Raw genomic sequence first — 17,666 nt, 5'->3', positions numbered from 1 at the left:
CAATAAGGGTTGGTTGAGTAAGTGAATAATGGGGGTTCATATCTTTATGCGTGGTTAACATAAAAATACCTCTGAAAGAGTAATACTGATTAAGCCATTGACATGAATTAATTTATAATAGCTAGCATTATTAATAAAATTATGTCAGCTATTATTCCAAATACATTATTTCATTTAATCCTCATATGTATTGTTTAATTTTTACAACAGACTTATGAAGTATGTATTAATATTATTGTTTTACAAATGAGGAAACTAAGGTACAGAGTGAATAGTTTGTCTGAAATCTCATAGCTAGTGGGAGTAGAGACAATTTGATTGTTGGCAGTCTGTCTACACAGTCAACATTCTTTTATTTTAAATTTTTTTATTTTTTAGAGAGAGAGAGAGTAGGAGAGGGGCAGAGGGAGAAGAAGAGAGAAACTGTCAGGCAGGCTCCATGCCCAGTGCAGAGCCTAACTCAGGGCCCAATCTCAGGACCCTGAGATCATGACCTGAGCCAAAATCAAGACTTGAATGCTTAACCAACTGAGCCACTGAAGCACTCCTTTGAGAGAGCACAAACACTAGCATGCCTGTGTAGGGGGAGGGGCAGAGAGAGGGAGACAGAATCTCAAGCAGACTCAACACTGAGTCCATCTGGAGGCTGGATCTCACAACCCTGAGACCGTAACCTGAGCTGAAATCAAGAATCTGACACTCAACTGAGTAAGCCACCCAGGTGCCCCCATAGTCAATATTCTTTTTTTTTTTTTTTTAAGAGATAGTGTGTTTTTTTTTTTTTTTTAAAGATTTTATTTATTTGAGAGAGAGAGAGAGCACGTGAGCATGCACACGGACGGGGGAGGAGCAGAGGGAGAGGAAGAAGCAGGCTCCCTGCTGAGCAGGAAGCCTGATTTGGGACTCTATCCCAGGAGCCCAGGATCATGACCTGAGCTGAAGGCAGACGCTTAACTCACTGAGCCACCCAGATGCCCTCCCCTGTTTCTCAGCTCTTTAAATAACTTTTAGGCATCTTACTGGAATTGGTCTCCTAGTTCTTCATATCCCATAATTGTGCCTTTTCGATGAGCCTCTTGGAGATACTGCTCTGCTTTTTTTTTTTTTCCCCCACTGACGACTCTTTGTCTCTTTTGCCTGCTCATTTTCTTTTTCTCGTTCATTATACTTCTTTTCTAGTCTCATTGCTGGGGCTGGAACTTACAACTAATAAACTTCCTTCATTTGTATTTGCTCACCTACTTGCTTTCCCACCTTAAATATCTGTTTGCTAGCTACTATATCCTATTTCCTTCATTTATCTTACATGTATTAAAGATTCTCCAAAAAAAAAAGATTCTCTAAAATTTGTCATTCCTGTCTTCTCACATAGCTTCTTTGCCATATTTTCATCTGTTTAAAACACATCTCTATTTGAATAATCTTTAACATACAATTTATATATATGCTCACGGGTATCTCCTTCCTAACTTTTCTGTATCTTCCATGACTATCACAGTTTTTCCGGTTCCCCAGGCTAAGCAACTGGAAGTGTTTGGATTCTTTCATGTATTTATCTGATTGGTTATCACATCTTTTCTTTTCCCCACTAAAACATGTTTATGTTTAAACATATAAAATGTTTTGATTATGTAAAAGTATACATAATACATATACATATACAAAGTGAGCTATTTATTGACATGACATACCTTCAAATTTTTTGTTTTATGGAAAAAACAAAAGATTGAGAATAAATATAATATCTCTCCCTTTCTTATGTAAAAATCACCAAAAAACCTGTGATATATGGTGTACAGAAAAAGATCTGGAAAGATTCATATCAAAATGTTAATAGCAATTACCCATAAGGGAAACGTGGGATTGGAGTATGTGTGTAGAGGATCTTCCTTTTGATTATTTTCTTCTGTATTGTTGAATATTTTTAGAGACTTTTACATTTGGTTTTCTGTATGTCCGTATTTTAATATATTACTTTTGTAATGAAAAAAATTAATATCAAAATCAATTAACATTTTCGTGTTTGATATATTTTTATAAAGCTACTATTTAAGGAGTACTTTCAGGGTGTCAAGTGCTATGCTAAGTACTTTTCACATGCGGTATCTAATATAATCTTCGGAAAAAGTCAGTACTATTATTACCTACATTTTATAGATAAACTCAGATTAAGTCATACAGGTGGTAAGTGGTAATGCTAGGATTAGAATCCAGATTTATCTAATTTTAAAGTTTAAGCTTTGTTCTCTCAGATTTTCAGTGTGTGCCGTCTCCCCCGACTCCCATTTTCTTTTTTAAAAATTGGGATCATGCATTTCCCAGTTGTAAAAGTAATACATGCTTAATGTAAAAGGCAAAATAATAAGGGTATACAGAAAATCAAATGTAGAAGTTTCTAAATGCCATCCCAGAGATAACCACGGTTAGTTTATTGTGTAACATTGGCTCACTCCATTCTAGCCATGATGTCATCCACACTATTTGTAGAACTTAACAGGCATGTTCTCACCTCTGGATCTTTGCACTCTGCCTAGAATGCATTTCCCCCAGATACCTGCATGGTTTATTCCCTTATCTTTTTCTTATCTCTTGTCTCCTATTCCTATCTCCTTTTACCTTTTCAGTGATGTCTTTCCTCACTATCTAAAATTGCTATCCTCCTATCCTTTAACTTTTATATACTTTTTTTCCCCCTAAGGAGTGAGAGAGAGAATCTCAAGCAGACTCAGTGCTGAGCATGGACTCTGATGCAGGGCTTGATCTCACAATCCTGAGATCATGATCTGAGCTGAAAACAAGAGTCAGATGCTTAACCGACAGAGCCACCCAGGTGCCCTTAACCATTATAGACTTGTGATTTTACTTCCCCTGGTTTATTTTTCTCCACAGTTATCACTATATAACGTATTATTAGGTTGAATCATATGAAATTTGATTTTGAAATTTGATATTTATCCATTTTTTACCTATAAAATGTCACTTTCAAATTATCATCCCAGTTTATGTTTTAATTCTTTTTCTTGTTGATCTCTCTCTCCCACTAGCATGTAAAGTTTGTAAGGGTTAGGATTTTTGTCTTTTCTTTTTATTGCTTTATCTCTAGGATCTGCAACAGTGCCCAGCATATAGTAGGTATACAATTAATATTAAATGAATTCTTTCAGGATTTTGTTATGCATATAAACTTAAAAAAGGAATATATTATATATTTTTTCTGTAGCTTATTTTTCCATAATCATATATGGTGGATAACTTTCCATTTCAATGATATAGATCCACCTCAAAATTTTTCCGATATATCACAGTTTTTTTTTTTTATTGTGGCCCAATGCACATAACATAAAATTTGCCATTTTAACATTTTTAAGTGTACAGTACAGTGGCCTTATAATGTTTGCATTGTTGTGGAGCCATCATCACCTTCTACCTCCAAAACTTCTTTCATCTTGCAAAACTGAAACTCTGTACCCAGTAAATAATAACTCCGCATTCTCCAAATCCCTCCCAGCCCCTGGAAATGACCATTCTATGCTCTGTCTCAATGAATTTGACTATTCTAGGTACCTCATTTAAGTAGAGTCATATAGTATTTCTCCTTTTGTGACTAGCTTATTTCACTTAGCTAATATCTTCAGGGTTCATCAGTATTGTATGTTATTGCAGAATTCCTTTTTTTTAAAAAGCCAAGGAGTATTCCATTGGATGTACATGCCCCAATTTTTTATCCATTCATCTGTCAGTGGACGCTTGGCTTGCTTCCACCTCTTGGCTATTGTGAATAATGCTGCTATGAACGTGGATGTTGTCTAAGTATCTCTTTGAGACTCTGCTTTCAATTATTTTGAGTATATATCCAGAAGTAGAATTGTTGGATCATAAAGTAGTTCTGTTTCTGATTTTTTTAGGACTCTCCATACTGTTTTCCGTGGGGGCTGCACCATTTTATATTCCCACCAACAGCGTACAAGAGTTCCAGTTTCCCCCCATCCTCATCAATACTTTTTCTTTATTTTTAAAGATTATTTATTTGAGAGAGAGAGATAGCAAGAAAAAGCATGAGCGGGGGGAGGGGTGAAGGGGTGGGGGGAGAGGGAGAAGCTGAGCAAGGAGCTGATGCAGGGCTCCATGCCAGGACTCCAGGATCGTGACCTGAGCCGAAGGCAAACGCTTAACCGACAGAGCCATCCATGTGCCCCAGTACTTGTTATTTTTTAATTTAAAGAAGTTTTAAGTATGCCCTGTGCCCAACATGGGGCCAGAACCCACGACCCCGAGATCAAGAGTCATGTACTCTACCAACTGAGCCAACTGGCACCCATTTATTTTTTATTATTTTAAATTTTTAAAAAAATAATTTTGAAATTTTTTTGATGGTGGCCATTGTAATGGGTGTGAAGTGATGTCTCATTGTAGTTTTGATTTGCATTTCTTTAATGACTGGTTATGGTTGAGCATCTTTTCATATGCTTATTGGCTATTTGTGTATCTTCTTTGAAGAAATGTCTGTTCAAGTCTTTTGGACATTTTAAGATCAGGTTATGTTTTTTGTTGTTGTTGAGTTGTAGGAGTTACATATTCTCGATATTCATTCCGTGTCAGATATATAATTTGCAAATTTTTTCTCCTATTCCATGTGTTGCCTTTTTACTCTGTTGATAGTGTGGTGTTTTTTAAAGATTTTATTTTTTAGTAATCTCTACACCTAACATGGGGCTTGAACCCACAATCCCGAGGTCAAGAGTCGCATGTTGTACCTGTTGAGTAGCCAGGCACCCCAATAGTGTTCTTTGATGCACAGAGTTTCTAATGATAAAGTCCAATTTATCGATTTTTTACTTTTGTTGCTTGTGCTTTTGATATATTCAAGAAATTGCCAAATTCATTGTCATGAAGTTTTCCTCTTATGCTTTCTTCTAACTGTTAACTAGTTTTAGTTCTTACATTTAGGAGTTTGATCTATTTTGAGGTAATTTTTATGTATGATGTAAAGTAAGGGTACAACTTCATTCTTTTGCTTGTGGATATACAGTTTTCCCTGTACCACTTGTTGAAAAAAACTGTCCATTCTCCACTGAATTGTCTTGAAACCCTTGTTAAATCATTTAACTATACATGTGAGGATTTATTTCTAGGCTCTCTGTTTTATTCCATTGGTCTGTGTGTCTGTCTTTGTGCCGGTACCATACTGTTTTGGTTACTATAGTTTGTGATGTTGCATCATCATTTTAATGATGAGTACTTAAGTCCATTCTTTATCCAGTATTATTAAAGGCAGTTATAAATGCTTGAGCTTGTGATAAAAGACATGCATAAAAGAGGTTTTGTGTATTTAGGTTAGCTGCAATTTATTACTAATATAATTTGGAGGTAGATTTTAGGAATAATAAATAAAACATTAAAAACCCATCCAAAGTTCATATTTCAGACATTAAGAATATGATGAATTATTGTTCCCAAGGTTTCTTTTTGAACATTTTATTATCCAAATTTTTTAAAAAATATTTTTGTTTATTTATTTATTGGAGAGGGAGAGGGTGAGTGTGTGTCAGGGGAGGGGCAGAGGGAGAGCGAACATCTTAAGCAGACTCCACGCTGAGCACTGAGCCCAATGCGGGGCTTGATCTCATGACCCTGAGATCATGACCTGAACTGAAATCAAGAGTTGGACAGACACTTCACCGACTGAGCCACCCGGGCCCCCGCCCAACTTTTAATGCTTCCTTTATCACTCCTGTTTTCCTCTGTTGTGTGTTTTCAGTGACTTATTTTTGTATTATTTCTCCTATTTCAGGAAAGGAAGTTACATGTAGAAATAACTTTTCTGTAAATTTGAGAGATTATGTTGACTAAATATGACTAAAATACGTTGTATTTACTATTTTTTCTGTAACTTCTGTGAAATTGTGATTTTTTTTTTCTTACTTCCATACATTTCACTGTTTCTGAGATGTAAAGCTAACATAGGACTAAAGAATTTAGAGTAGGAAAGGGAGAGAAGCCACCCACAAATTTGAGTGAACTAGAAAGGTACATAAATCTTTGGGTTGGAATTGAGGGAAAAAGCTGTTCAGAGTTGAAGGGAGATCCTTAGTTTCTAACAAAAATCTCCTGAAGCCTCTATTAATACCAGGGTCAGTTTATGGAAAAACTCCCGAATTGCATAAAACCTCGCTAGGCAGGAGAAATGGGCTGTGGGGGCAGCTGGTCTGCTTCAGGGATGGCTGGGCTGGAGGCCGCGGCTTGGGCCCAGGACCTGGAGGCCCAGGACCCAGGCTGGAAGAACTCTAGAGGCAGAGGTTAGTGACTTCACCCAAATCCCTGGCTTTCCATTTGGTCTCTAGGATGTGGATGCTTTCCTCTGGCAAGGCTGTGAAATTGTGATTTTAATAGAAGGTACTGGATTTCAGTGCAATAAGAATACTCCTTAACTATGCTACCCTAAGTTCTTCCATTTGAAAGGATCTAATATTAGTGATTCAAATCCAGAGTATATTAAAAGAATCGTACATCGTTATTGTGTTAGTTTCCCAGGCATGCTGTGACAAATTAACAAACTGGGGAGTTTAAAACAACAGAAATGTATTCTTTCATAGTTCTGGAGGCTCAGAATCTGAAATGAAGGTGTTAGCAGCTTTGGTTTCTTCTGGAGGCTCTGTGGGAGAAATCTCTCCCTCTTTTCTAGCTCATGCATGTAAATCTGTGTGTCTCTGTATCCAATGTGTCTCTCCTTCCTCTTATAAAGAAAGCAGTCAGGGACACCTGCGTGGTGCAGTGGGTTCAGTGTCTGACTCTTGTTTTCTGCTCAGGTTCTGATCTCAGTGCTGAATGCTCCGTGCTGAGCGCTAGTTGGCTTGAGACTTTCTCTCCTCTCCCTTTCCCCCTCCTCCTGCCTGGCATGTGCCTATTTGTGCACTCTTGCTCTCTCTCAAATCTTTAAAAAAAAAAACAAAACCCACAAAAAGCAGTCATTGTATTTGTAACCGACTCTAACCCATTATGACCTCATTCTTAGCTATTTATATCTTCAGCAACCCTATTTCCAAGTAAGGACACATTCAGAGATTCTGTGTGGACATGCATTTTTATATTATTCAATCTACCGCAGCTATCAAGTAGGGTTTATTCCAGAAACTCAAAGATGGTTCAACCTGAGAAAACTTGTAATTCATGCCTTTAACAAACTAAAAGAAAGGACTCCGGGCTTGGTCCCAGGACCCTGAGATCTTGACCTGAACTGAAGTCAGGTGCTTAGCCGACTGAGCCACCCAGGCGTCCTAAGTTTTTTAAAAAACTTCCAGACTATTTTCTGAAGTGGCTGTACTGTATTACATCTACCAGCAATGTATAAGTGATCTACTTTTTCTGTATCCTTCCCAGCATTTGGTATTTTTTATTTATTTTTTTAATGTTAGCCATTCTGATAGGTATGTAGTGCATCTCAGTGTGGCTTGAATTTGCATTTCCTTCATAGCTAATGGTGTTGACCATGTTTTCATATGCTTATTTACCATTTTTATATCTTTGGTTAACTGTCTCTTCATGTCTTGCCCCTGTTGTAGTCAGACCGCATTTTTAATGTTGAGTTTTGACTGTTCTTTTTATATTCTGGATGTAAGTCCTCTCCTTCAGTGTTTTCTTCCACTGTTACTTGGCTTTTCATCTTCTGGCAGTCATTCACAGACTAAAAGTTTTTAATTTTAATGAAATCCAATTTATCAGTTTTACTGTTCATGGATCATGCTTTTGGTGCCAAATCTAGGTACTCTGCCTAGACCTAGATCCTGGATTTTCTCCTTTTTTCCCCCTAAACATTACATAGTTTTTTCATTTACATAGTGATCCGTTCTGTTTAATTTTTATATAAAGGGCAAAGCTTAGGTTGAGGTTCAGTTTTTTTCATCTACAGTTGTCCAGTTGCTCTAGCACTATTTGTTGAAAAGACAGTCTTTCCTCTATTAAATCGTTTTTGCACTTTTGTCAGAAATCATTTGGGCATATTTTTGTGGGTCTCTTTCTGGATTCCATTGCTCTGTGTCTGTCCCTCTGCTAAGATTCCATACTTTTGATTACCTAGATATATAATAAGCCTTGAAATTGGGTAGACTGATTCCTCCCACTTTTCTTTGTCAAAATTGTTTTAGCTATTACAGTTCTTTTACCTTTCCTTAAAAATTTTAGAATTATCTTGTTTATAAAAACATCTTGGTAGAATTTTGATAGGAATCACATTAAACTTGTATATCAATTTGAAGAGAATTGACATCTTTATGTTGAGTCTTTGAAATAATGAGCATGGTATATCTATTTATTTAGATCTTTTGATTTCTTTCCATCAGTGTTGTGTTGTTTTCAGCATACAGGTCCTGTGATGTTTGTTGTATTTATACTTATTTTTTTCTTTTTTTAAGTGATTGCAAATAGCTTTTTAAAAAAGATTTATTTTATTTTATATTTTCTTAAAGATTTTATTTATTTGAGAGAGCGAGCGAGGGAGAGCACGATTGGGGGGAGGGACAGAGGGAGAAGCAGGGTCCCTGCAGAGCAGTGAGCCTGATGTGGGGCTTGATCCTGGGCCTCTAGGATCAGGACCTGAGCCAAAGGCAGATGTCTAACCAACTGAGCCACCCAGGCGCCCCATGATTTATTTATTTATTTTAGAGAAAGAGACAGCGAGTGTGAGCAGGGGGAAGAGGAGAAGGAGAGAGAGAATCCTCAAGCAGATTCCCTGCTGAGTGCAGAGCCTGATGCAGAGCTTGATCCCAGGACCCAGAAATCACAATCTGAGTCAAAACTAAGAGTTGGCTGCTTAACTGACTGAGCCACCCAGGCGTGCCTGTAGATACCTTTGTATTTTTAATTTTGGTGTCTATTAGTTGTTAATGTATAGAAGCAGTTTATTCTTGTATACTTACCTTGTATCCTGCAATTTTGCTGGATTCACTTACTTGCTATGTGAGTTTTTTTGTTAGATGCCTTAGAATTTTCTACAAAGACAGCCATGCCATCTGTGAATGGGGACAGTTTTATTTCTTCCTTTTTGATCTTTATGCCTTTTGTTTCCTTTTCTTGCATTTTTTTTGCACTGGCTAGGGTTTCCCACACTATGTTTGAATAAATGATAAGAGGGAACATTCTTGCTTACTTCCCAATCATGAAAGTGTTGTCTTTCACCATTAAGTATAATATGAGGTTTAGGCCTTTTTGTTGTTGTTGTTATTGTTATTGTTTTGGGAGGGGTATATTCTTTTTTCAAGTTAAAGACATTTCCCTCTATTTTTATTTTCCTAATTTTTTTTTTTTTTAGTTAGGAATGAGTGTTGGATTTTATCAAATGCTTTCTTGTGTAAGTTGATCATTGGTTCCTTTTTTTTTTTTTACCTTATTAATATGGTGGATTATGTTGATTGATTATTAAATATTGAACCCGTCTTCTTCCCTGGAGTAAATCACATTTAGTCATGTTATATAATTCTTTTGCATATTGCTGAATTTTATTTGCTATATTAAGAATTTTTGTATCTGTTTTCATGAGAAATATTGATCTCTAGTTATTTGTCAGTTTGTTTGCTTTGTTTTTGTACTGACTGACCTTTTCTGGTGTTGGTATCAAGGTAATTCTAGCTTTGTAAGATGAATTGGTAAGTGTCGCCTTTCTCAACCAGTTTCTGGTTAATTTTTTAAATGTTTGGTAGAGTTCTCCATCTGGACCTGGAGATTTCTTTTTTGAGAGCTTTTAAATTATGGATTCAATTTCCTAATATTTATGGGGCCATTCAAGTCATCTGTTTTGTATTGGGTCTGTGTTTTTTTTCAAGGAATTGGTCCATTTTGTCTAAGTTGTGAAATTTATGTTTGTAAGTTATTCCTAGTATTACCACTTCTTTCTCATTTCTTTGAGGTCTGTAGTGATATCCCTCTTTTCATATTTTTTCTCTTTTCATTTCTGATATTGGTTGTTTTTTGGTTTTTGTTTTTATTTTTGTTTTTCCCTGTCTTGCTAAGCCTTGTCCGTTTTTGGGATCTATTTAAAGAACCAGCTTTTGATTTTATTTTTTAAAGTATTTTTCTCTTTTCAAATTCATTGATTTACGTTGTCTCTTACTTCCTTTTGCTTGCTTTGCGTTTATTTTGCCCTTTTTCTAGGTTCTTGAAGTGGAAGCTTAGATGATTGACTTGACTTTTCCTCTTTTCCAATGTAAGCATTTTAGTGCTACAAAATTTTCTCTTAGTATAACTTTTGCTATGTTCCACAAATTTTACTATCTTGTATTTTAATTGCATTTTAGTTCTATGTTTTTTTTTAATTTCACTTGAGACTTCTTTTTTAACTCACTGATTATTTAGAAATGTGTCATTTAGTGTCCAGGTATATGGTGATTTTCTTGTTCTCCGTTACTGAGTTCTAATTTAATTCCATTGTAGTTGGAGAATATAATCTATGATTTCATTTTCGTAAATTTGTTGAGGTTTAATGACCCAGGATATATCTATCTTGATTTATACTCTGGGGACACTTGAAAAGAATGTGTACCTGCTATTGTGGGGTAGAGTGTTTCAGTAAATGTTAATTAGATCCTGTTGGTTGAGGGTGTCATTGAGATCTTTTATATCTTTGCTGATTTTCTAATTGTTCTGGCAGTTGAATGAGGGGTGTTGAAATCTCCAGCTATAATTATTTTCTCCTTTCTGTTTTATCAGTTTTTGTTTAACAGATTTTGCAGCTCTGTTGTTTGGTGCATAGCTGCCAAGAGTCTTGGTGGCTTGAATATTATATAATGTGCTTTGTCTCTGGTCATTTTATTTGCTTTGGAGTTTATCTGATTATTATTAATACAGCTAGCTACTCTTGCTTTCCTTTGATCAGTGTTTATATGATATATCTTTTTTCATCCTTTTACTTTCAACCTGTCTCTATTGTTACATTTGAAGCAACTTTCTTGTAGACTGTGTCATGTTTTTTTATTTGTTCTGCTGATCTCTTTTTATTAATTGGTGTATTTAGACCGTTTACATTTAATAAAATTGATATGTTAGGGCTTAAGTCTGTGTTGTTGTTTTTTCCTCGTTTGTTTGGGTTTCTGTTTCTCTATTTTTTTCTCTGCCTTCCTGTAGGTTATTTCAACGTTTTTTTAGAATTCCATTTTGAGGAGCACCTGGCTGGCTCAGTTGGAAGAGTGTGTGACTCCTGATGTTGAGGTTGTGGGTTTGAGCCCCACATTGGGTGTAGGCATTACCAAAAAATATATATAAACTTAAAAAAAATAAAATAAAAGTAAAATCTTAAAAAGAATTGCATTTTGATTTATCTGTAATGTTTGCTGGTGTATCTCCTTGTATAGCTTTTCTGGTAGTTGCTGGGCATTGCATTATATATCATAACATCACAGTCTATGGGTGGTATCATTTTATCACTTTAAGTGTTAACATCTTACCTCCCTTTAGTATCCCCATTCTTAATTTGTCATAAATATTTCCTCTGTATATGTTCAGAAACATAGTAGCAGACAGTGTTGTATTTTTTGCTTCAACCACCAAATGTAATTCAGAAAACTCAAAAGGAGAAGGAAAGCCTATGGATTTTACCCATATTTTTGCATACTGTGTTCTTTTTTATTTCTTGATATATGTTGATATGTTCCAGAATTCCTTGTTTTATAATTTCTTCCCTGTTTAGAGAATTTTGTTTAGCCATTTTTTAAGGGTAGGTCTGCTGGTTGCAAGTTCTCCTTAGTTTTACATCATCAGAGAGTGTTGATTTCCCTTTCACTCCTGAATGATAGTTTCGCTATCATTGGTTGTAGGATTCTGGTTTGACAGTTCTTTTCCCAAAACTTAAAAGATATCATGCCACAGTATTTTTGCCTCCATGGTTTCAGATGAAAAACCTGCTGCTGTTTGAATTATTTTTCTTCTGTAGGTAAGGTGTTATTTTTCTCTAGCTACTTACAAAACTTTATCTTTAGTTTTTAGAAGTTTAATTGTGATGTGTGTTGGAATACATTTGTTTAGTTTTATCCTTTTGGAGTTTACTCAACTTCTTGAATGTGTAGGTTACATCTCTTGCCAAATTTGGGAAATTTTCAGACATCAGTTTTGCCCTCTTTTCTCTTCTCTTTCCCAGTACTCTAATGGGTAATTTCTAGTGTTCTGTCTTCCATTTCACTGATTCTTCTATTCTCTCCATTCTGCTGTTGAATCAATCCACTTAACTTTTTATTTCAGTTATTTTTCAGTTCTAAAATTTCTATTTGATTCTTCTTTATATCGTATGTCTTTGTTGAGCTTTCTTTGCTGAGGCTTTCGATTGATTTGTTTCACCTGTGTTAATGTTGAAGCATTTTTATCATGACTGCTTTTAAAATCTTTGTCAGATAATTCTAACAGCTATGACATATCATTGTTATTTTTCATTCAATTTGAGATCTTCTTGGTTCTTGGTATAATGAGTGATTTTCTTTCTTAAAATTGAAGTTTGAATAATTTTGTATTATGTGATATTGGATCTTATTTTTTTTTAAAGATTTTATTTGTGAGAGAGTGAGAGTGAGCGAGAGAGCGAGAACGAGTGTGCACACAAGCAGGGGAAGCGGCAGGCAGAGGGAGAAGCAGGTTCCCTGCTGAGCAAGAAGTCTGATGTGGGACTTGATCCCAGGACCCTAGGATCATGACCTGAGCTGAAGGCAGATGCTTAACCGGCTGAGCCACCCAGGTGTCCCAGATATTAGATCTTATTTAAACCTGTTTTAGCTGGCTTTCACTGACACCACTTTGGGAGAGGAAAGGAGAGTGCTGCTTTGTTATTGCTAGGTGGAGTTAGACTTCCAGTTATTTTGGGTTCTTCTCTATATTTTCTAAATAAATAAAAGGATCTAAGTTATGTATGTTTGTTGCATGAGTAAAATGTGTAAACTGATTGTGTATGTGTGTGTGTGTGTTTTCGATTAGCGTTATGTTACTATCACAAGCTTTTAAAAGTGAAGGCAGCAGATAGAATATAGTACTCCCTCTTCCAAACTCTGGGAATGTACACTTTCACCAGTGTAAGAATTCAAGAAGAGCAATCTGGATATAAGCATATGGGTTTTCTAGCAAGCTACTGGGATTTCATCCATACCATGAAGCTTTCTTCTAGTGAAATTGGTGATGATGATGATGATGATGATGATGATGATGATGATAAGAAAGGACTATCTTTCTTAAATGTATATTTCCATTTTTCTCTGATAGAAATGACATCAGATGTGCCGTCACTGGGTCCAGCCATTGCCTCAGGAAACCCTGGGCCTGGGATTCAAGGTGGAGGAGCCATTGTCCACAGGGCTATTAAGCGGCGACCAGGGTGAGTTTGGGTATCGTGTCATGAATGGCTCTCCTATAAGCAAGCCTGATTTAGTTAGTGGCTGAATCCTTCCTGCTATGCCCAACCCTCTCATTTCAAGTGGTTACTAACTACACTGCTGTCAGATACTGCTCTTCAATCCCTGGAATTTTATCCTTTTACAGAATTGTTTTTATCTAAATTTCTTATGTGCAGGGTTTTTAAAAAAAATTATTTATTCTTAATTTTATTTTTTATTAAGATTTTTACTTTAATTACTGTATAATTAACATACAGTGTTATATTAGTTTCAGGTGTACAATATAGTGACTCAGTGATTCTGTACATCGTTACTCACGTGCTCATCATGACAAGTGTATTCTTATCCCCTTCATCTGTTTCACCCATCCCCCGCACCTTCCCTCTGATATGTTTTATTTTAAATGAGTACCCTCAGTTAAAGTTTTTTTTTTCTTCAACAAGAGTATTTCTTATTTGAATCATACTTCAGAATATGTGGTTCTAAAAGATATATGTAAAACATTCCATTCAAGAAAAACAGAATACACATTTTCTTCAGGTACACACAGAAGAATCCCCTGGTTAAATCACATAAAAAGAAGCGTAACAAATATTACAAATTTAAGAAGACTGAAATCATATCAAGTGTATTTTCCAACCACAAGAGTACAAAACTGAAGATCAACAATAAAGCTGGAAAATGTGCAGTGTAAATATTAAATATTTAGTACGTAAAAATTAAATAACACACTATGACACAAGCAGTGGGCCAAATAAGAAATCAAATGGCAAATCAAAATATGCCTCAAAACAAAAGAAAACAATATTCTAAAACCTGTGGGATGCAGTGAAAACAGATGTTAGAATGAAATTTATACTATAAATGCCTGTATTAAAAAACTCAAGGAACACAAGGAATTAGAAAATGAAGAAACAGCTGACATTTAGTAGAGGAGGGAAATAAAAATCAGAAATAAATAAGAGAACAGAATAAACAATAGCATAACACTGAAAGTAGTGACAAGTTTTTACAAAAAAAAAAAAAAATTGGCAATGCTTTAACTACATTCAGGGAAAAAAGGAGACTCAAAAACCAGAATGAGAACCAAAATGGAAGGGAAACCGTACAATAGATAACCACAGAAATACATAGTGTGAGAACAGATTACTCTGAATAATTATGTAAGAACAAATCCGATAACTTAGGAAAAAACCATAATTTTTAAAAATGCACAAGTTACCAAGATTGAATCATGAATCTTGAATCTAAGAAGTAGAAAATCTTTTTAAACCAATAACGTGAATGAAAGTTGAATTAGGAATCAAAAATCTCCCAACACAAAAGAACCCAAGGCACATGGCTTCATTGGCGAACCCCACAAAAATTTAAAAAATAGTAATGACAGTCTTTATCAGAATCTTAGAAGTAACGGAATAGGGTGATCACATTCACAGTCATTCCATGAGGCCAGTACTACCCTGATACCAAAGCAGGTCTAAAACAATACAAGAACCTAGAAGTCTACGTTGTCTTTGTATTGCTCCTCCAACTTTCTTTGACATCTATTTGTGTGATGTTTTTCCACCCCCTCACTTTCAATCTGCAGGTGTTTTTGGGTCTAAAATGAGTCTCTTGTAGGCAGCATATAGTTGGGTCTTGTTTTTTTAATCCATTCTGACACCCTGTTTCTTTTTATTGGAGTGTTTAGTCCATTTTCATTCAAAGTAATCATTGATAGATATGTATTTATAACTGTTTTATTACTTGTTCTGTTGTTGTTTCTGGAGATTTTCTCTGATCCTTTCTTGTCTTTTTCACTTTTGGTCTCTCCTTTGCACTCAGGGTCCACTTTAATATTTCTTGCAGGCCTGGTTTAGTGGTCACGAACTCCTTTAGTTTTTGTTTGGGAAATTCTTTATCTCTCCTTCTCTTCTGAATGATAGCCTTGCTGGATAGAGAGTATTCTTGGCTGCAGATTTTCCCCATTCAACACTTTGAATATATCATGCCACTCTTTTGGCTTGCCAAGTTTCTGTTGAGAAATCTCTAGTAGCCTTATGGGTTTTCCCTTGTAAGTTAAGGACCTCTTTTGTCTTGCTGCTTTTAAGATTTTTTTCTTTATTAGTATAGTTTGTGTATTACTCTTTAGAAAAAAAGATTTATTTATTTAGGAGAGAGGGAGTGCCTGTGTGTGGGGGGAGGGGCATAGGGAGAGAATCTTCTCTGATGAGCTCAGAGCCTGATTCAGGGCTCCATCCCATGACCCATAGCCTGAGCTGAAACCAAGAGTCAGACACCCAAGCGACTGAGCCACCCAGGTGCCCCAAGTAAGTAAATAAATCTTAAAAAAGAAAAAAAAAGCCTGGGAGAATGGGTAGTGTTTTGTCTGTTTTTTTGTTGTTAAATTTCTGTTTTTGCTTTCTTTTTAAAAATTGTGTAGCTAAGGGGCACCTGGGTGGCTCAGTTGGTTGAATGTCCAGCTTGATTTCATCTCGGGTCATGATTTCAGGGTCATGAGATGGAGCCCTGCATCGGGCTCCATGCTGGGCCTAGAGCCTGCTTAAGGTTCTGTTTCCCTCTGTCTCCTCCCCCGACTCACACATGCACACTAGCTTTATCTCTCTCTTTCAAAAAGAAAAATTGTGTAGCTAATATAGCTAATCTTTAAATTTCACCAGCTAATAATAATGCTAGAGTGATCATTGGGTTTAGGTGGTAACATGAGTAACATATTAAGACTTGCTATGTCTCCAAGAGTTTTACACATTTTAACTCATTGAATAAGTAGCTTACTCAAGGTTCTAAAGCCAGTAAGTGGAAGATCTTTGATATTAACCTTGGAAGGTTAGCTTTAGAGTTCACTCTTTTAAACACAGTGTAAATGGTTACGTATAATAGCAAACAATTAGAAGCACTATAAGTATCAAAATTAGAGGATTGGTTGAGTATATTATATATGAAATGGAATACTGTACAGCTATTGGAGGTGACAAGTATGTATCAGTACAGAAAAAAGTTCACAATATGTTGGGAGGTTATAGTTTATGTAACATACCACTTACTGTGTCAGAAAGAAATATGTGTAATGTGTGCATAGCAAAACTGAAAGGATACTCATCAGATTTCTGGATGATGAGATTATGGGAGACTTGTTTTTATTTTCACATTTTCTGAAATGAATGGGTATTATTGATAATCAGGAAAATATATTAAAAGAATTACTACACATTCTTTTATTTATTTTTAATTTAATTTATTTTTATTTAAATTCAGTTAATTAGCATATAATGTATTATTGGTTTCAGAGATAGTGGTCTGTGATTCATCAGTCTAATATAATACCCAGTGTTCATTACAGGACATGCCCTCCTTAATGTCCATCACCCAGTTACCCCATTCCCCCACCCCTCCAACAGCCCTCTGTTTCCTATGATTAAGAGTCTCTTATGGCTTGTCCCCCTCTCTGATTTTGTCTTGTTTTATTTTTTCCTCCCTTCCCCTATGATCCTGTTTTGTTTCTTAAATTCCACATATCAGTGAGATCATATGATAATTGTCTTTCTCTGATTGACTTATTTCGCTTGGCATAATACTGTCTGGTTCCATCCATGTCATTGCAAATGGCAAGATTTCTTTTTTTTTTGATGGCTGAATAGTATTCCATTGTATATATATACCACATCTTCATCCGTTCATCTGTTGATGGACGTCTGGGCTCTTTCCATAGTTTGGCTATTGTGGACATTGCTGCTATAAACATTGGGGTGCAGGTGCCCCTTCAGGTCACTACATTTGTATCTTTGCACCCAGCAATGCAATTGCTGGGTCTTGGGTAGCTCTAGTTTCACCTTTTTGAGGAACCTCCATACTGTTTTCCGGAGTTCACAGCATAAGTTTGCATTCCCACCAACAGTTTAAGAGGGTTCCCCTTTCTCTGCATCATCGGCAACATCTGTCATTTCCTGACTTGTTAATTTTAGCCATTCTGACTGGTGTGAAGTGGTATCTCGTGGTTTTGATTTGTATTTCCCTGATGCTGAGTGATGTTGAGCATTTTTTCGTGTGTCTGTTGGCCATTTGTATGTCTTCTTTGAAGAAATGTCTGTTCATGTCTTCTGCCCATTTCTTGATTGGATTATTTGTTCTTTGGGTGTTAAGTTTGACAAGTTCTTTATAGATTTTGGATCCTAGCTCTTTATCTGATATGTCATTTGCAAATATCTTCTCCCATTCTGTTGGTTGTCTTTTGGTTTTTTGACTGTTTCCTTTGCTGTGCAAAAGCTTTTTATTTTGATGAAGTCCCAATAGTTCATTTTTGCCTTTGTT

General features: G+C 35.8%; 1 protein-coding gene across 7 annotated transcripts in view; it reads left to right on the top strand.

The window, feature by feature from the left end:
* Nucleotides 1-17,666, top strand: part of ARNT (aryl hydrocarbon receptor nuclear translocator) — a 66,016-nt gene that overhangs the window by 5,282 nt on the left and 43,068 nt on the right. For all 7 annotated transcript variants that reach the window (XM_045790611.2, XM_045790615.2, XM_045790612.2 and 4 more), the window contains exon 2: nucleotides 13,228-13,339. In XM_045790611.2, the coding sequence (XP_045646567.1) occupies nucleotides 13,228-13,339 (112 nt within the window). The remainder of the gene's footprint in view (nucleotides 1-13,227; nucleotides 13,340-17,666) is intronic.

This window comes from Ursus americanus, chromosome 12 (genome assembly GCF_024610735.1).
Source record: "Ursus americanus isolate L20-20 chromosome 12, mUrsAme1.1.p, whole genome shotgun sequence".
NCBI lineage: Eukaryota > Metazoa > Chordata > Mammalia > Carnivora > Ursidae > Ursus > Ursus americanus.
Note: the sequence above shows the minus strand (reverse complement) of the source record. Positions and strands in the feature narration are given on the sequence as shown.